This window comes from Serinus canaria, chromosome 12 (assembly GCF_022539315.1).
Source record: "Serinus canaria isolate serCan28SL12 chromosome 12, serCan2020, whole genome shotgun sequence".
Classification (NCBI taxonomy): domain Eukaryota; kingdom Metazoa; phylum Chordata; class Aves; order Passeriformes; family Fringillidae; genus Serinus; species Serinus canaria.
In genome coordinates this window covers 4,593,868-4,614,106 of record NC_066326.1, presented here as the reverse complement: position 1 = coordinate 4,614,106, position 20,239 = coordinate 4,593,868, and the positions used below count along the sequence as shown (strand labels likewise).

Sequence of the window (20,239 nt, the reverse complement as noted above, 5' to 3'; positions counted from 1 at the left end):
CCGAGTGTCAGACACATCTTGATGGCTGCATGGAGGGTTTATGTGAGGGCTTTTGTTTTGCCTTTCCACCAGCCAGTCAAGGAAGACACATTAAGATAGAAAACAGTGTAACACTAGAAGCATTTAACCAGCTAAAAATATTACCAGAGGTCAATGGACATAATTCTGACAAACAGAGTCCTGCTTGTTGGATCCTGTTTATTTGATCATAAGAGCTGAAACTGCTCCAAAGGGTTTTGTTATGGTGGTGTCAAGGAGAAATAATGACATTGAGCCCATGAGATTTGCTCTGTCTCTTCAGTAATGCAACCCAGCTCAGACTGTGACCCATTGAAAATGAACTTACTGACCTTCCCTCAGCTCTCCCAGCCTCCAGAGTGCTCTTCAGGGCTACTCTGAAATGACTTCTGGTGAAGGAGTGAACTCTACAATTACACTCACACACAGTCTCAGCCTCTCCACATATCAAGGGACAGAGCCCACAGACATGTCCATCGTGCAGCTCAGCTGATTCTGTGACTCTGTCATGTAGCTCCATGAAGACAAAGCCATCCATTAAGTGTAAAAAAACCCAGTAAAAATTACTAGAGAAAAGCTCCCATAACCCCCAAAAAACCTCAGTAAAAACTCCTATGGTAAAGCTCCCATAAGCCACACTTAAGCAGCATTTTTATCCTCTGGTTCAAATCCCACCCACATAAGCCACACAACCTCAACAAAAAACCAAGGCTTCCCAAAGAAGCTGAGCTCCTTGATGTCTCCTGACACTGCATCAGGAAGACATCATCAAAATTTCATTTCTGCACTGCAGTGGTGGCAAAACGCTCTACAGAGGCTAAAGAATAAACCAGGACAGTGTTTGCTATGGAAAAACATGGCACAGGTGATCTTACCTTTGGCAGAGAGAACATCAGGGAGCAGAGAGGGCCAGCAGGTCCCTGAGGATGGTGCAGAGCATCACACCACAGGAGCAGGGATGCTGCCAGCCAGGGCTTTGCCCTGGGGTACCTGAGCCAGGCAGGGCCACAGCCAGAGCTCAGGCAGCGAATTCACAGAGGAGATGGAGCCATGGTCAAACAGGGAGGTGGCTCCCTGTGGCAGGCTCCAGGCACAGCTTTGCTCCTCCAACATGGCTGAAGAGGAAACCTGAGCCTCCCTGGCTGGGTTTAAATGGGCTCCTGGCCCACGGGAATGGCTGGAGCACTGGGTGGGGCTGCTGAGGGAGGTTAAGGCTAATCAGAGCCCTGCCAGAGATCCTTTAAACCAGTTCTGTGTCTCTTCCTAATGGGATTTAAAGCCTGTTCCGCAGCAGGAATAAAGTCCGCACTTTCTGCAAATATTCCTCTCTACTTCATGACAGTGTAGGCATCCCCAGGTCCATCAGGTTGGCAGAAGAGGTCAGAACAGTGCTTGGCAGGGAGGATTTAGACAATACAGAAGATGTCTGTGTCTGGGAAAGGCAGGGGAACAGGAGACTGCATCAGGCAAAAACCTTAGAGCCAGCTCTGATTCTTAACCTCTGACTTGAGGGCACTGTAAGTGCTTCACAGAGCTGGGAGGCATCACAGGGAGGCCACTTGAGTCAGTCAGCCTTCTTTTCTTCTCTTCCTGCAATTGAGAATAGTGCTTGAAGCCAGAGGGAAGTTTTTGTTGTTTTCTGGCTTGTGCAAGTTAGCACAGAAGACTGGTTTTGATGGATTTTTATGTCTGCTTTTACACCTGTACACCTTATAAAACAAGCAAAATCTGTGATTAGACCACAACAGGTCAGGGCATCCAGAAATTACCCACAAGCATCTGCCTCATTAAAAACTTGAGTTACCTGGGCTCCTGCACCTGTAAATTGTAAATTTTGTAAATCCCACCCTGCGTATTCAGAAAACTTTATCCTCTACCAGTATAAAATTTGTCTGGGAAGATGCAGAAGGTACACAGGATCTCACAGCAGCAAGCCTTTAATTACCACCTGGTAATCACCCCAGTGATTAAATTGTCATCAGTTCTTTGCTGGTTCATCTTTAACCTCCTTTATCTGCACCCATCATGGAAGGAACCTGGACCAAAGGACTAAAAGTGAGGTGGTGACTCACTGTCCTTCATTTCAGGGCTACAGTTGTATTAAATCAGCTTTAATTCTTAGGTGTGCTTAACATGTTACAGTTTAGAAAATGACAATTTCATGTGAAAGCATTGGAACAATTTGGGTTGTGTTTAGTGAATGCCATCTTAGATCTACATTTCCTGCTTGCTTAGGCTATAAAAGGTTCCCAAATGCAGAGTTCTTCACACAGAGCCATTTATTCAAATCTCTGACTAACCCTGTCACCTGTGTGCCACTTTGCTACTTTTTCCCCATTAATAATTGTTCACTCTCCAGATATGGAAATTTTTGTATCTTGATCTTAACTGCAACTTGATTTGTTTTCACCAGAGCAAGTGGATAATCCACAGGAGCCTGTGTCCAAAAATTGCTGCTAAAATCAGGGCAGCCAATGCAGAGGGCTACAGAGCAAGGGTAATCTCTGGGTGGGTTTCATCCATTGCCCAGTTACAGAACATCCACTCCCACAGGAACCAAGAGAGGCATAAACACACAAACAAACACAATAAATTGGATACCCAGCCCACCAGCAGATTAAGTCAAGAAGGAGTATTAAGTTGTTTGGGTTCTCATTTAAAAATAAATAAATCGACTCTCCCAGTCAATCTGCTTAATGTCTGATTGACATTAAGTAGATAAGCAGTGATTTAACCTTATGGGGTGGATTTCTTCCCATGATGCAGAGGTCGTGTCACACTTGGAAGATGACAAAGTGAGTTTTTTAATTTCCTGTCCTACCACAGGCCAGCTCTGTCTGTGTTTGCTGGGAGATGAGGGTGCTCCTTGTTTTTGTGTTTCAGATGCTCCTGGGGCATTCTGACAGGGACCAGCAGAGTGGAAACAATGCTGTCAATGGCACAGCAGTGATGTAAATAATTCCATGCAGGGAAAAACTGCCTCATTTCAGGCAACATAGAAAGGTTTAATGTGGGATAGATTCATCTGGCCATTCAGGATTTCCCATTCCTGGGAGCCACTCCCCACAGCTGCTTGCATTGCACACCCTCAGTGGCTCCAGGAGTGCCAGCAGAGCCCAGAATGCCAAATGATCCAATGCCCCAGGAGCCCCCAGGTTTTCTGTGCTGTGTTTTATTGTGATGATTTATCTCTCCATTTCTTACAGAGTGATTGAGCTCAAATTGGCTCGCACAGCTGAGCTTCCCCAGCCACTTGCCAAGTGGGTCTGCAAGAGGTGATTTTTCATGTTGTGTTCACATGTCAGTGCAGGTCCCTGCCTTAACCCCTGCTCCCAGGGGGTGTCCACTCAATTCCTGCCAGGACTGGGCATCTCCTCTACCATCCCTTGCCCCTCCATGCAAGATTGACCCATGCAGCACCCTTTTCTCATTAGTTTTGCCTTCTTACCTCTCCCCTCTCCCCTCACTTCTGAAATTAATAAGTGCTAAGCCCAAACAACCATTCCAGTTGTCATGGCCTTGGAGCATTTTGTTTCTTGGGCCACAATTTTCTAATTTTGTGACAGAAGGTGTTTTTTTAGTGCTGTTGACAGCTCTACCCACAAAATCAAAGCACCTTAAATACGTTGTTAAGATTTTCCTTTGTTGACAGCTGATGGCCCACGACGCCAATATAAAGGGATCAGCACAATCCAGTTCAATCCATTAACTTATTTAAATTGTCTCTGGGGTGGAGGTCAGGCAGGCCAGGCACCCTCAATGCCTGCTGGGGGAACTGCCAGGACACTTGTGCCATCCAGCTGTGCTGATAATTCCATGAATTATTGGGATTGAAGCAGGCTGGTATTTCCATACCTTCCAAAGTTTGAGCCAAACTAGTCAGACCAAAGCTGGGCATCAGCCCCTGCCTGTGCTGGGAACTGAGCTGCAGCATCTCCCTCCTCGTGCACCAGCACTGACACCAGCCCAGTGGCAGCAGGCTGAATCTTATGGCACAGCTCCACTAAAAGCATTGGAGTTAAGTTACCTTACAGCAGAGAAACATCTCTGTGTTTCTCCCCCAGCCCCTTGGAAAGCATTCCTGCAGGAATCCCCAGTGTGGCCTCTGCTGTGCTGCTATCTTTCCTCCACAGAGTAGTTTTTCATGGCATTGAGGAGCCCTCCTGCTCTCAGCATCCCCCAAGCTTTGCTGGCTGATGTAAACACCCTTCCACTTCCATCCTGCCTTCCTGGCTCAGCTGCCACTTTCCATCTTATCTTAAAGCCTTTTAATTCCAGTGTTATTCCCTCACACTCTCCTGTAATTCATTTAGCACACAGCTGCAGAGATATGAGTCCCTGCTCTCCCCTCTCACTTGGCTCTGCAGATAGTAAAGGTGTTTTACATCCTGACCAGGGAATGTCTCTGATTCACTGCCAGGTCACCTCTGCAGCCCCCCAAGGTCCCCCTGCTGCAGGCTGCTCATGAGCCAGCTCCTGGGAGGCTGTGGCTGCTGACACAGCACTGTGCAAACCCAGGGCACTGGGAATATTTCCCTGTCTGCTCTGGGGTGCCCTGACCCCCAGGGGAGCTCTGACTTTGACACTCATCCATGGAGAAAGTTTCCTGGACTTCAAGATAGACTGGAATCCACAAAAGTGTGAAATAGATGATAGAGAGCAGTGCAGGTGTGTCACTTGGTGAGAAATTGAGGTTTTGGGGTTTTTAGTGTGTTGTGGATGGAAGCAGGATGGAAAGCACAGGGTGTTGTCCTGAGTTTCTTCTTCATGCTTCTTCTTCCTTCTCCATGGGTTGGGTGGCAGTTTGTAATAGGGCAGAACAGTCCCCATTGCAGCTCTGTGGGATCAGTTATTGGGTTAAAAGGGAAAATAATCCAGGTGTCAGCCCTTAATTGGACAGTTTAGTCTTGAAAGCCCTTGGAACAAGAGATTGTTGGGCATTTGGTGCCTTCTGATGAAAAGCTGCAGAACTCCCAGCAGTGAGACTGTTTTACTGATAGGAAATAATAAACACCTGAGTCCCTACATGAATTTCTGCCTCAAGTGTCTTCAGCCCAGACCCAGAGAAACCCACAGCTGGTACTGCCACACAGCACCTCAGGGTGCATCAGCAGCCTTTGGGCTGCCTCAAAAGTGCTGATTTAGGAGCTGGCTAAAAGATCTTCTGCCCCTACACTGCAAAGGGAAGCAGGATGTTGGGGTATGCTGTTGTTTCTCATTCCAAGGAGCCCTAAAAATCCTCTCTGTGCCATTTCTCATGGAGCAGGGATTGCTCCTGCAATTCCCAGCCCTCCAAACACCAGACATTTGGGTCAGTGAGGTTCTGAACCTCACACAGCCTGGAAATGACTCCTAAACCCTCCAGCCTACACTCCTGGGGAAGCAGGAACATGAAGTGACAGGGGACAAGGAGCTCTGGGGTGTGGAGAGCACAAGAAACACTGTGGACATGCTTTGCTTTAAGAGGCAGTGATGGAAAATCTGGGAGAGGGCAAAAGAAAAGCTGTTGTAAGAGGAGTTCATTCAGGCCTCATAGGAACAAAAGTCATAAAACATAGAATCATTTAGGAGCAGATGTGCCTAATTTGGAGAGGGACAGCAGTGTACATGCCTGCAGCATCAGCTGGATTCCTTTGGGATGGTTAGGGCTCCATCAGGACAACTGCAGCAGGAACCTGAGGTGTGCTCAGCCAGCAGAGCACAGGTCTGCTCCTGCCATCTGTGATCCCCTCAGAAGGGCTTGGAATGTGAATTTCAAATGTCTACAGTGACTGGGTCACCAGGAAATTACCAAGCAAGAAACATTTGTGAAAATAATTTTGTAATGTTTTAACAATCACCATAACATTTGGGTAAGAACTCAACCTGTTGTCAGGCAATTTGCAGGTGGAAACTGATGAATAAATTATTCCCAGTATTTTTATTTTTTTTTTTGCCCAGACTATTTCACAGCTGTTATCTGAAATTCCAAACCACTTATTTTTGTTTAACATCCTAACAAAGAAATTTAATTCAGACTTAATGCCTCTAGGAAATGTGTCCTGTGATGAACCTCTTTTGCTGAAAAGCATTTGATGAGTCTTCAATCACCCAGTCTTTGAATGGAGAACTTTTGCTTCCCAGTAACTACAAATATCAAGAGGAGAATTTACTCTGGATAAACTTAACGAATCAGGGATGAATTTCTTTTTCTGCAACAACAAAAAAACCCCTTTCTTTCTGTAAAAGTTCAGTTGTTTACAATGTCTTGAAGGCAGCAAAGCCACAATAAAGAGCAAGAAAGAAAGCAAGGCAAGTGTGGAAATTTCCATCATAGAGACAAGTTCCCTTGGACAGCCAAGGACATGATTTGTGGCTGGTTGGAAAAAATACTTTGAGAGGAATCACAAAAGCTCTCGACTTGCATTCTTGAGGAGCTGAAATTGCCCCTTTCTCCTCCCTCTTCTCCACACTGTACTTCATACAGTGTTTAATTTCAAAGGTCCTGCGGGGCCTGGCCTCTGGCACCATGACTAAAATGAAATGTTCTGGCTGGGAGCTGGGGAGGGGGAGCTGGGAGGGCTGGAGAACAAAGCCCATGGGGAGAGGCTCCCAGGCTGTCACAGGACCGGCTGCAGACAGCTAATTAACAGTAGACATGAGTAATTAACAGCTGGGAAGCCAGACAGCATTGCCTGGGGAGCTCTAAGAAGCTCTGAGTGGGGTCTGTGGGTGCGTGATAAATGCTCATCCCAAATGATCCAACCTCTGTCTTACAGGGCAGAGCTGCTCCTGCCAGGATGCTCATCACCAGCAAAGGCCACTCTGGTGTCTGTGGACACCAAAGCTGGTGGAGATGGCACAAATCTCTGCTGTCTTCTCATGGTTTTTCTATTAGGTCCCTGCACAGGTTTAAGAGGTAGAAATTCCTCCACTGATGCAAACAGGGAGTGGGTTTTGCTTGTGGCAAAGAGTAACACAGGGGAAAACCTGTGATTTCTCCCCAAAAGCCAGACATGGTTTATCAGTGACCACCTGAGCCTGTTGGTGGCTGTCTCCCTTCCACACACCCAGGTGCCTCAGCAGATGGGGCTTTCTGTGTTTGTGGCTTTGATGGTGCCGTGCTTCAGTGAGAAATGTAAATAAATCACAGCCCTGTGACACAGATGGTGTTTGGTTTTGATGCTCCATAGTGTGAAGTTGTGTCCTTAAAGCTTTGTTCATCCAGATGGAAGGAAGCTCTGTCCCTGGGAGGGCACCCAGCAGGTTCAGCCCTCCATGAAACTGCTCATCCTCAAATCCCAGTGTGGGGGCCGTGCTTTTCCCTTCACTCTCCAGTGAGCAGGACAGGACTGTGATGAAGCCAGATTTGCTGCCTGATCACCTGGCATGGCTAACAAGGGTGTGTGGCTGGAGCAATTTACCCAGAGCTGAACGAGCTGAGAACCTCCTGGTTCACATCCCTGTCCTTGGCTGGCTGTGCTGGACAGCAGAGACACACAAGGTGTGTGTTCAGCATCCTCAGAGACAGACAGAGTCCAAAGCCACAGCTTTACCCTGCAGACTAGCTACAAAATAGGGACAGTCATCAACACAGACCGTTCAGCTAGGGAAGGGAATGCTGCCTTTAGAATACCCTTGGGACTGACTGAAAATGCAGCCTTCCTCCAGAAATCTTCATATATTCATTCATCTCTTGGCCAGGGGCAGCCCAGCTCAGGGTGGGACTAAACATGGACTCTGCAAATCACACAGGGCTGATAAAACAGACCCTGAGATCAGAAATCCACAGTATCCCCACTGAAGTACAAATTGCTCTTTACATGCTCCGTGATCATATAATGCAGAAAAGTTCATTTTCATTAGTTTGCAAATAGCTTGTAAGAGCAGACATTTCCTCTTGCCTACTGAATACTTGGAATATTTGCATATTTAGGCAATGACAATATTTTTTTATGCTGTAGCTTTGCTTGTGGTCATAAATCCATAATCCACTTCAAGGCTTTATTGTCCCCCAAAATGTGATGTACTTCAGTTTTGCCAAGTTATGGGCATGCATCTGCAATTCATTAAGCAACCGAACAACACATTTTCCGTTTCACAGTCACTATCTTTGTATGACCTCTTTGGTCTGATGACTCAAAGATATTTCATAAATTATTAACAGAGATTACATTATTGAGAGAGGAGCTGTGTAATTAGCTGAAAGAGTGCTCAGAATTGGGGTTGTGGGGATCTTCTGAAATCAGAGAGGGAAGGCTGTCAGGAAGACTTCACAGGAGGAAGAAAAAGAACACAGGAAATTTAAATCCAGAATATTTTCAGATAACTCCCCTCACATTTTCAGGAAAAAAAAAAAAAAAAAAGAGCCTTGCTTGCAGCTCATGACTCTTTCTGTGAATTTTAGCTGTCAGATGCCTTGGAGACACAAACCTCCATCTCTCTCTGGCCCTCTACAGGAAACAGAAGTTTTGAGGGAACTGGGACTTCTTTGTCCAATGCTGTGAAGGTGCTCCCTGTGCATGGGTGCAAAGGTGGCAGGTGAGAGTGAAGGACTGGCAGGGGAGTCTGAAGGACTGGCAGGGGAGACTGAAGGACTGGCAGGGGAGACTGAAGGACTGGCAGGGGAGACTGAAGGACAGGTACCCCAGTTTGGGATTAGCTGGTCCAGTTAGAACCTGCTGTCTCTGCCCTGGTGTCTGCAGTTTCAGAGTTATCTCAATAGCTGATTTTCTTTCTTGCAGTTTTCATACACTTTGCCTTGCCCAGCAGCTTTAAATGTCTCAGAGTAAAAGGTTTGCTGAGCCCATGCAGCTCCAGTTTTGTCTAAATCTAACCAGCCAGCTGTAACTCTTAAAGTAATAAACATTATTGGTGTTCTGATAAACGAGAGCAGTGTGGCAGAAAAAGCTGTCCTTTCTAATCCATGGAAGGGCTCAGCTTCAATCATATCTGATTACTTTCAGTGTATTCAATCTTCATCTCAAATCATTCAGTGGCAGTTTAATCAATACATCAAAATCATGCACAATTCCTGCTGCTTAGGGAACAGCTCACATCAGAAGGGGTTTCTGGGTTGTGTTCTGGAATCAGACAAATAATTAAATCAAAGAATGAGTGATAGAAACACTCCTGAAGGAACCTCATTGTTTTCTCTATGATTTATCTGAATTTCCTGGCCACAGTTTGTACATAACACTGAACTCCAAATAATCCCTCAAATCCTTTCCACACATTAATTCTGAAGGCATCACTGCAGTCCAGTTAAGTGCTAGAGATATGTCTCAGAGCAGGTAATCAGAGCAGGGAGAATGGTCTGGTCACTGCTTTATTGGTTTTGCTGATTTAAGACTGTAAAATCTTACCTGAAATTCAGGTCTTAGCTCTTAGCTTATTCGAGATCATAAATCAATGGGCTGCTTTGAAAGTGGTGTCATTAAAAACATGTCTAAGTTCCAACACTAAGTTGTAAATGGTCCTGGACTCCAGAATCCTTTTTCCTTTTGATCAAAATAACATCTTGCTTTTCTCCCAGCTCTCTTCAGGGATATTTTCTCAAATCCCAGTTTCATCATAGTCAAAATACTAGTTTTGCTGCCTGCTTTTCTTGCCTATCTATTTCTTCTAAGCAAACTGAAGATTAGGAGCCCTGTTTTATATAAGGGTCAAAAATAATATAATCAGTTGTGGGAAATAGTTATTTGGAATAAAATAAGTAAATAGTTATACATTAATTTTATTTATTTAAAATATTTATTTATTAATATTTTAATGAAATAAATAAATAGTTATTTGTGATTAAATAAAGGGTCTTTTTATTTCATGTATTCATTATTCTCCTGTTCTTACAGAACGGTGTATTGTCCTGGTGTGATCTCCTTGTAGCTGTGTTGAGAAGCCACTGAGAGCAACTTCACACAGGAATGGAGAAGAGCCAGCCCCAGCCTGCACTGAGGTGTGACTTGGTCCAGCATCCCTCCAGATAAAAATATGGGGAGATGCACATGGAATTGCACTCAGTGGAGCATTTAACCTTGGATTGGATTTGAGGTAAAACAAGCCTGGTCGAATTTTCTTGGTGAGCTGAGCAGCACTGATGGGGATCCCATGAGGCAGCCAGGGGAAGGTCCCCTCCTTCCCACAGCATCCCTTGACTCCTTCAGACCACACCTGCCTGGGGCTGAGAGCCTGTTCTCATCAAGTGACTGAGTGCTGACAAGCAGGCAAGGAAGGCAGAGAAGCAGCTGGAGCAGGCAGTGCTGTGGTGCCCCTGTGGCTGTCCCAGGAGCACCTTCCAGCTCAGACCTGAGGCTGCTCCTCAGCTCCAGCCCAGCCCTGGGTATCAGCCTCTCACTGGAATTCATGGAGCTGTCACTGGCTTAAAGAAACTGCCAGCTCTGCACTGGCTTCAGAGGGAGATGGGCTGGGGCCAGCCTTCAAGTTACCACCAAATTACAATAATCCCATTCTCCTCTTGATCAGATTTCCCCCTGTGTTTTCAAACACAAGTACCTGAATTCTTCTGAGGTCAGGTCACTTGCTTGAAGTAATTTTTTTCTGCACTGTGTGCATTTTTTCTTTTCATCCTCAAGGAAGAGCACTGACTTTTATTTTTCTTTTCCCCCAATACATTACATGTTGTTTTACATATCAAGTTATGCATCCTAAGAAAGCTTAGCAATAGATCTTGTGTGTGAGGCACAGGTTGGCCTCCAGCTGTGACAGCATGTGTTAGATTCTACATTATAATTGTTTTCTGCTCTGATATATTACATAGAGAAAGAAGGGCACTATCTCAGAAGGCACTGATGTGGCTATAATGTGCTTAAATTGTTTTTTGAGAGCAACAAGGCTGCTGGGGCAAGGGGTTGGTGTATTTGGGGCTCTGCTTTTGACAGCACTGTAGGAAAAAGGTGTGTGTTAGCCTGTTGTCTTCAGCTCCTTCACCTCAAACAGTCCTCTTGGGCTGCACCAGATGGTACAGAAAAAAACCCCACAGACATTTCTTTACAATATGTATGCAAAAAAAAAAAAAAAAAAAAATCAAAGTATTTGATTCTAAAACGCTGTGATAAGCCTGATGTAGCCTGAACACCACTTGGCTTCACTCTCCTGTGAACTGGGATTTTCACTAGGCTTCCTGCAGCTGGATTTTCAAATGGAATTGTTTTAGTTGAAACCATTTTCAGTTTTCATTTCAAACACTATTTCCCACTCCCTCTGCTTCCTTCAAGGAAAGCCTCTGGGCTCCTTCCCCATGCCTGCTCTTTCTTGACAGTGGGATACCATTATCCAGATACCCAAACAGTGCATCCCTCACCCTTCAGCCCCAAAAGGATGGCTTTAGTGGGATATTTTATTCTCTGGCCTGCAAGGCCCTCCTGGGGTCACATCACGAGCTGCATGAAGGTGGCTGAGTGTGTTGGGTGCAAGATCAAAGCCATCCCATGGCCCTGGGAGAGCAGCAGGTGCCAATGGCCTGGCTGTGCATGCCGTGGCTTTCAGCAGGACTGGGGTTGTCAACATCCTGCTTTTCTCCTGAGAGCAGAGAACATGGATCCACACTCACAGCAAACCCTCAGCACCCACTGAGACCACAGGAGGAGGAATTGATGGGAAGGAAATGTGTATTTTGGGACTACAAGATTATTTTTAACCTTGTCAAAGGAAACCAACAAAACTGAGAGGAGCACAATGAAGAGCTGCACAGCTCCCAGCCCCACAGATTATGTATGACCACTTTGGCCATGCATTATTTATCACATCTACATTATTCTGGCTTTCTGTGTTTTGCACAAGTCTGACTTACAAAAGGCTGGCATAGAAGAGCATTGTTTGTTCCCTGGGCTTTGCTGTGGGGAGAGAAAATGCTAACATGTGGTGGGATCCTGCATAAAACACTGATGAAAAATGAGCAAGCTTGTCACTGGAGTCAGAGCAATGCTTTTTAAATGAAAACCAATTGAGTAGTTAATTTTTAAGTAAATTGCCCTTGTTTCTCATATTAAGCCATTTTGACAGTTGTGTTGACAGTTACCCAATTAAATGTGAATATTTTGGTGGCATTTGAGTGCAAACCAAGCCAGGTGTTTCAAGGGCTGCACAGATCTAATTTCTATTAAGGAGGACAGTCCATTCCCCCCCAGGCATCTGAGTGGCAGAATTCCATTATTTTTTGTAGAGGAAACCTGCACTGCAAGCAGCAGCTCATGATGTTGCCAGAGGTGGTATGTGATGTGCACCAAGGAAAAAGGTTATCTGCTCCTGCTGTAATCTTTTTATTGCACAAAAGCAATAAAAATTTTTTGAGCACTTTGTGAGGATTTTTAAGCCTCCTCCTTGGCCAGAGGGAGGGTGGGAGCACAAGGACATGGATCCTCTCTGCTCTAAGCAGCACCAGGGGGAAAAACCCAAGCAGAGAATCCAAATAGGAGGAAAAATGCAGTAAATGGGGAAGGTTTGAGGGTGGGAGGATTGTTTTGCTTTAATATGTTTTGCTTTAAATGATAATTCCCCTCTCTGGAAATCCTCAGGAAGGTGTGGAGTGAGAGGAGTTGGCCATTCCTGGCTGCAGAAGTGCTCATCTGCTTTGTGTTCACACAGCACCAGTGGGTGCTCCAGCACAGCAGGACCTCTGTTATCTCCAACATAATGCTCAAAAAATCCTCATCTTGGGAAGCTGCCTGCCTCTGTCAGCCCCTTTATGTGGAAACAACCTCTTTTTTTTATTATTATTTTTTATTTCAAAACATAAAAACCAACTGGAATATTAAGTCCATTTGCTGAAGATGCCAGGAAATATCTGTCCAACTTTTTATTCCTACTTAAGCCAAGAGGATTTCTTGCAAATGCAGCACAAATATGTACAAGCAATAATTTTGACTCATGTGGGGCCCTCTGGCTTATCCACTTTCCTGGACTCTGGAATCCCATGTGGGAGTGAGAAGGGAAACAAAGCTGTTCCACTTTGGGGGAAGGGAAACTGAGGCAAGGAGGTACCAAACCCATGATCTGCCTCTCACTTGAATCCTTCAGGGTGCAGAATCTGAACCTTGTGCACCATCAGCCTCCCACCATCTCTGCTTGAGTTTATTTAGGTTTGGGGAATTATTCTCACAGAATAATGCAGAAAGTTGAAATAATGGGACCAGAGACGGTTTGTTCCTGTTGCTAGTGGCCAGTTGCTATAGGAGATTTCAGCTTTCCCCTGCTCTGCTGGGGGAGATCTTTTCATGTGCCTGAGGGATGCATAAAGGATTTGACTTTCCAGGCACAGTTTTGTGCTTAAAATCTCTCCTAGCACAGATTAAAGTACTTCTTTCTGATTTAGCAGAAACCCCTTGAAAGGCTGGATGGAACACAACATGGTTTTCATCCAGCTTCAGCTGCCAGGCTCAATTAGGGGAGAATTAGGAGTTTGCCTGATGGGAATTTTGCTGACTTAAAGGCTGATTTTCCCTCTTCCATTGGTGGCTGGTGGACGCTCAGCCCCCATCCTACTCAGATATACTTGAAATACAGGAGGAGAAAATAGCATCAATCCCAGCTGGAGAGTTCCACTTTTGTGACTTTGCCATTTTGAGGGGAAGTGGCTCCATCCACTGGGGCTTCCTCCCTCCCTGGGTCACCTGGGAGGAGCAGAGTTCACTTGGAACCCTGGTGTGAGCCAGAGTGTCTCAGCCTGCCTGGAGCCACGGGCTGGCCTGGGGCCACACTGCTGAGTGTGCAGCTTGGGGAAAGTAAATAGACATTAATATGGCATTTATATATATAAAATATCGAGAAGGATGAGTATTCTTTGCTTAAAACCTCTTTGAAAATTACTTCTGTAATGCAGAGACATTCCCAGCTGGCCCAAAGGCCTTTACATCAATGCAGCCACACTTTGAACTACACCAGGAGCTCTTCTACTTTCATAGCAGAGTATTGAAAAGCACCTCCAAAATGTAAGTGAAGGAGAAATAAATGATTTATTACTTAAAAAAAAAATAAATTAGCTTCTTCTTGCTCTGTGCAACCTGTCTGCTAATGTGTTAAAGGACTGCATCAACCCCTCAGACTGTATTAGACTTGCTCAGGCAAACCAAAACCCCCTAATCTTGCAATACATTATGACTGAGCATTTTTATGAAAGAAATGTAGAAATTATAACATTTTAGGGTGAATAAGTAATTTAGCTGTCCACCCTGAACTCCTAGATGCTTCAGGAATAAGGCTGCTCATTCCTCTGTTTCTCCTTTGTTGGGATCATCTTGTTCTGGCAACAGGCAAAAAGAAATGTTACTGAAGAAATGATTTTGTACCTCTGATGCCAAAGTGAAGGAAGCTCTGGCTGTGGTTAAAAGTGTTGCTGCAATGTAGAAGGTGCAGATCCTACCTTATCTTGTATTACTGCTAGATGGCATAAACCAGCCACTTTTATCCACTGGGAAATTGAAAATGAATTAATTATTACTTGCAGAATAGAATAATGGAGAGACAGAAAAATAAGGTGAGAATAAATGATAAAAACTATAGAAAATAAACTATAGAAACTAAGAACGGGGCCCAGCAACACATATTGCAGGTCACAGGTAATTTATAGCTTTAAATGGTATTTTAATTTTATGAAATTCCTGCCTGATTTATTCCTCTGGGTGAAACAGTTTTTCCCAAGCAACTCCACATTATCAGTAGCATGAGAGGTAATACAAATTCTTTTGGCAGGAGCATCCAGTGATGGAATAGCAAACATTGCATTACTAACCCCAATAATGCAGGGAAAACATCTTTCTATTGTGCAAGCAGACAGCAACAGAACACAGAATTTCCCCACAGGAATAGATCGAGCTCTTACAACAAAAGCTTGTGAAAGCCTTTGTTCTGATCCCTCAGGATTTTATGATTGTCACACAATCTATGTAGATCAGCCATTCACTCTGAGAGGCAGACTTTGCATTTCTGTGATAGCTGGCTGCTGTTTGAATAGCAGAAATAAAATAAAATAAAATAAAATAAAATAAAATAAAATAAAATAAAATAAAATAAAATAAAATAAAATAGAGGTGCTTTGACCATTTTGAGAAATACTTTTTTTTTTTTTTTTTTTTTTAAAGGAAGAAACAAGAAGAGGACTGAAATGCCCAGCTGGATAATGTGTCCCTGACTGACTGCAGCTAGATGTCAAGGAGGTGTAATATCCTGAGTAGCCTCTAAAGATCTATATACAGCTTTTGCTAGTGTGTTTTGTGCTCCAAATCCACTCTGTCCTTAGTTGAATCTTTACATGGAGCCCATGTCCTGATTAGGTTTTACAGAGATATGTATCAGCATCCCAAATATTCTCTGTGCTAATACTTGTCACACTCAGTGATCACCATCTGATTGAGATGTTTTCTCTCTCCAGGCAGAGAACAGGAAGGATACTGCTGATGCTGCCTGTGGTTGTTTTAGAGCACTGAGTGTGTGTATAATGTTTATTCCATGCAAGAAGTCTGCACATGACCATGGCCAGAATTACTGGAGCTACCATGGTGACACATTTTTCAAGTGATATTTGCCAAAGGTGTTTTTATAGAACTCAAAAACCAGGATCCTGAGAGACACAGCACTCAGCAAGTAGTGTCAGTGGATTATAATAATTCATAAGTGATGGCTTGCTGATCATTGGGAGAGTGATCTGAGGTCATATTTGTTCAACTAAACCTTATTCCTTCAATCTTGACACAAATGGACTGCACCTTGCAATGGTTTAATACATGAAATTAATACTTAAATGTCTTTTACTCCAACAGGGTGCCCAAACTTGGGCTAAAATAGTAGGACCTAAATGGGAAACCAAACCATCAGGATTTATACTTGTCTGCATGCAGGTTACCTCTCCTTGCCATCAGGTACTTTATGAAGTGCAGGACTGGTGTTTGCCACTGCTGCTCCTTTCCCTCTCCCCTTGTCATTAACATTCCCCTCCTGTGCCAGCTCCAGAGGGGAGCTGCAATTAAAATTCAATCTGACAGAGCATGTCAAATGCAAAGGGTCCCTTTTGCACAGAGTCTTTGCAAGCTCCTGCTTATTTTGTGGTTGCTCAGTTCAGTGCTGCTTTCTAAGAACAAATGGGCAGGAGGAGGTTGGGCTTCCACAATATCCTACAGCAATTTTTGTTTAGGTCATTTTCTTGACCATTAAATGTCATGCATTTATTGGCTCTTTCTTGCTTATAAAAGCGAAGCAATAATCCATGAATTATTTCTCTTCAGAGCCTGGATGTGCTCAGTGTAACAGAATATTGTCCCTGGAGCAAGGGCAGCTCTCTCAAGGCTGGCTCTTTTCAGCTGCCACTCCTTGGGGATGTGCAGGGAGGGAGGAAAGAAACCAGTCCAGAGCAGAGCTTCCCAGTGTGGAAGATCTCCCCCAGCTTCACCTGATCTAGGTGACAAGAAATAGATGGCAGTGCTTCAGAAAGAGGGCCTTGGGGTGAGGTTTGTGTTTGAGAAGGGCTTGCCAAAGGTGTCTGGGGGTCTGATGGATGTGGGGCTTGGATGAATGAGGGGAATTGGAGACTGGCAGTAGCCCTGCACCAGTTCAGCTCCCCCCGACCACTGAAAGTCAGGAGATCTCCCAGAGGGGACACAGGAGATCCCAGCAGGACAGGGACAGGCAGGGAGCTGTGGAATATGAGGAGGATGGAGCAAGGACCAACGGGGCTTTTCCCTGACAACAACGACAGGACTCAAGGGTGTTGTTCCATCAGGGAATTCTTTACACCAAGTTTGCCAGTGATTTACATTTGCTGATGAACCTCAGTGAATCCCAGGGGTCCCACTCTGCTGTGAACCTGTCAGTGGTTGCTCTGACCTCATTACAGGTGCCACAGTAAAACCAGGGATGATCACTGTGGGCACGGTGCCTGTAGGTAAAGAAAACTTTAAAGACTCTTGAGTAAATGTCCATGAAAGACTAGGGCAGCAATAAAACCTGTAAATCTAGAACAAAACTCACACTGAGAGCAAAATTGCCAGTGAAGTGAGGAGGATGTTGGAGTGTAGCAGATCCACACCATCATCATGGGCTCTCCCTGGGCTTCTCAGAGCACAATAATACTGCTGGAGTGGGTGGGCTAATCAAGGCCATGATATCTCTGGAAAGCTGGGACATATCAAATCTATTGGAATGATTATAGAGTTAATGAGAAGAAGCTGTGTGTTCTCCCTGGCTGGTGCTGAGGGCAGGGTATTTAGGCAGGCAGGAGGGGGCAGAGCTCTCCCTGGGCTGTCTGAGAGTGCCTGGGAGGGGTTCACTGCAGAGCTGCAGTTTCCTGTAGCATGAACATCCCTAGAAGTCTCAGCATCCTGCATTGTCCCTCAGGAGGAGCAGATGAGTCAGGAAGAAGAGAGAAGATCCAGCTGGGATCCCCCTTTTGACCTGTAAGCCAACCCCTGGGGCAGCTGTGTTACCACACGAGGAGTGTTGGCTTAGCTGTGAAAAGGAGATTATGGATGAAGTGGCTGTGCTGCCAGGCCTGAAGCTTTTGAGCCGAGTCACTGTGGGAGCTTAGGAAGCTTCCCAGCAAGCTGAGGGTTTGTTATTATATATTAATGATGGAAAATATAACATCACTTTCAGGATTAGTTCCTGGGAAGATTTCTTGACACTTGGAGCTCATTGAAATCCATGAGCATGAGTCCAATGACTTAATTGTGTTTTATTTTATCCCTGGGCTGCTGAGTTCTGTTTCTGTGTTAGCTACAGTGCCCTGCCCTGCATGGGCTGTGAGGGGGAACACAGGCACCTTCCCCAGCTATGTCCATTCTGGGATTTTCTTCTCTGGGCTCTCCTCTTGCTCCTCCTCAGCATTCCTGGGGTACTTCCAAAGAGCAGCTGCATGCCTGGTGTGCCATGGCTGTTGGCACCCACTTGATCTCAGCTTTGTGTCCCAGGATGCCCCCAGTGTCTGTTTGTACTGTGACTTACCATGCCTCTCTTAGCACTGGAATATTTACCAAATGCCATCCAAAATCAGTGGTAGGGAGGTTAAGATTTTAGAAATCTTGGCCAAGTTTTAATTAGAGCTGATGTACTTAGCACTTGGACTCTGAGAGCACACACATGGAGCTGGTGGTGAAAGCTCCTTCTCACCCCAGTATAAAGGAAGGAGACTTGCTCTCAGCCTTAGTCAGCAATGACCTTTTCTTCTTTGATGCTTAGCTTATGAATTTTTTACCATGTTTGTGCAGGTGAAGCACAGAAAAAGGCCCAAGAAGCAGATGGGGTTGTAAATTGGATGTGTGAATCCCTTGATGGGAAGAAGGCTCTTCCCCCTCTACCTTCCTTCTCTTGTGACTTAGCAGGAAGGCTGTAGAGCACAGGAGAGCTCTGTTTGATTTCAGGTGGCTTGGTCCCCTCCTGGTTACTGCCTGAGGGCCAAGGAGCACTGGAGGAGAGTGTTGGAGTGTGTAAGGCATGTGCACTGCCCTCCCCAAATCTTCTTTGTTAAACAGAAGAAATCATGTTAACTCTCTGCTTGATGCTTCTCTGACTATGATCCAGCATCATTCTACAGGCAATAAAACTCGGTGTCAAAGCAGCAAAGTAATTTCTTTTACCCAGTCCATCCACGCCCTCCTACTCAGGATGGAATAATGCACACCAGCTGTACTTTAGAGCCTGGCTGGCTTTGAACATTACAAAGATATAAGCTAAATTCAGGAAATTACCTTGCTAAGGGCTCATTGAAGATTTCCATATATGGTGCTTATTACTGTTATTACAAATGAATTCATGGGAAATTTAATTAAGTTCTCAAAAAGAAACAAATGGGTTTCTATCTATGAAGTACACTGGCCAAGCTTACTTTTGGCATATTTCCTTGTCCCATAAAGGTTTTCAGAACATTACTTTTCTCTGAGTAATCTTGTTACTAATTTAAGCCCTGGGGTCAGCACCAGCTCGCTGTCTAACATGGGAAATGCTGATAACTGCAGTGTGCTGCACCTGCAGCCAGGGATGCTTTAAACATTGAACTCACTGCTCTCAAATAACACTCACAGAGGGCTCACAGTTACTTTTCCTGCCTGTGGCTCCTCTGTATTTCAGAGTGGATGTGTGAAAACAGCATCTTCAGTTCTAGAAGGAAAGGATGGCTGAAGGGTGGCTTTGGGAAATATTTCCCTCCCCCCCAGCTGCCAGGACAGCAGCTTGAGGCCACTGAATTATTTCACCCTCAAGTTTTCCCAGCAGGCTGCTGGGAAGACCTACAGATCTGGCCAGGCTTCTATCAGCTGGACCAGGCACAGCATTCCTCCATCCCCTGCTCTTTTGGGGCAGCACACCCTAGGCAGAGAGGCAGAATCTCAGAAATAAGGTTCCTAAGTTAGCCAGATTTCCAGGGAGCAGATATAGCCTGTTGCATGCAGTTTGATGGTGGTGGGGGGACAAAGATACCCCAGCTCTGCTGTGTTATGTCACCAGATGATGCCATATGTGATGGTGATTAAACATACATATATATACACACATAATTACATTGCCCAAATTAACCTTGTGCCAGAGAGTTTGGTGGAGGGGACCAGCCTGGGGTGAGGCTTGGTTGCTGGAGTACTGAAGCAGGCTAATTTAAAAGAACATGTTTCATATATTTGCTGCAGATCTCTGAGGACACGAGACAGCCATCCTGAGTTTGGAGTTACACCACAGAAAAGTGGGATTTGCTGATTGGTTGTAAGGTAAGGCTTCTTATGAATTTAGCAACAGACAGGAAATGATGTAATGCTTGGTCTCTGGTCTTTCTAAACCAGCTGTACACTTCTCCCTCATTTATTATTTAGAGCTGATATGTTGCTTTATGTGGTGAGGAATTTATGCTCTCAGATATTGATTTGGTGAAAAATCATAGAGCCACTTTGGGTATTTCTGTTTGAGCTTGGAAAAATAAGCTATTGTCAACTGTGTGGAGGCTGCAGCTGCCCCAGGACATGGTCTGATCTCAGGGTGATGGAGCAGGCCAATAATATTAATAATATTTCTAATACTAATAATAGTAATGAAAAGGAGAGAGAGTAATAAAACTCAGTCACTCAAACTACAATTGCTCACCACCCACTGGCCAATAACCAGCCCATTGTTGAGCAGTGATCAGTGGTTCCCAGTTTGTGTCCTGAGTGTGACATTCTCTGGTTTGGAGCATCCCTTTGGCCTCTTTGGGTCAGCTGTTTCTGCTCACTGGCAAAGCATGGGAAGCTGAAAAGTCTGACTCTTGTGTCAGCCC

At 44.9% G+C, this 20,239-nt stretch overlaps 1 protein-coding gene across 1 annotated transcript in view; it reads right to left on the bottom strand.

Annotated features, from left to right (window-relative positions):
• The window catches only part of FRMD4B (FERM domain containing 4B), a 131,320-nt gene extending 130,394 nt beyond the window's left edge, over positions 1–926 (bottom strand). Inside the window, exon 1 of the mRNA XM_050979269.1 lies at positions 894–926. Coding sequence (XP_050835226.1) covers positions 894–911 — 18 coding nt within the window. The 5' untranslated portion in view covers positions 912–926. The remainder of the gene's footprint in view (positions 1–893) is intronic.
• Between the last annotated feature and the right edge of the window lie 19,313 nt (positions 927–20,239).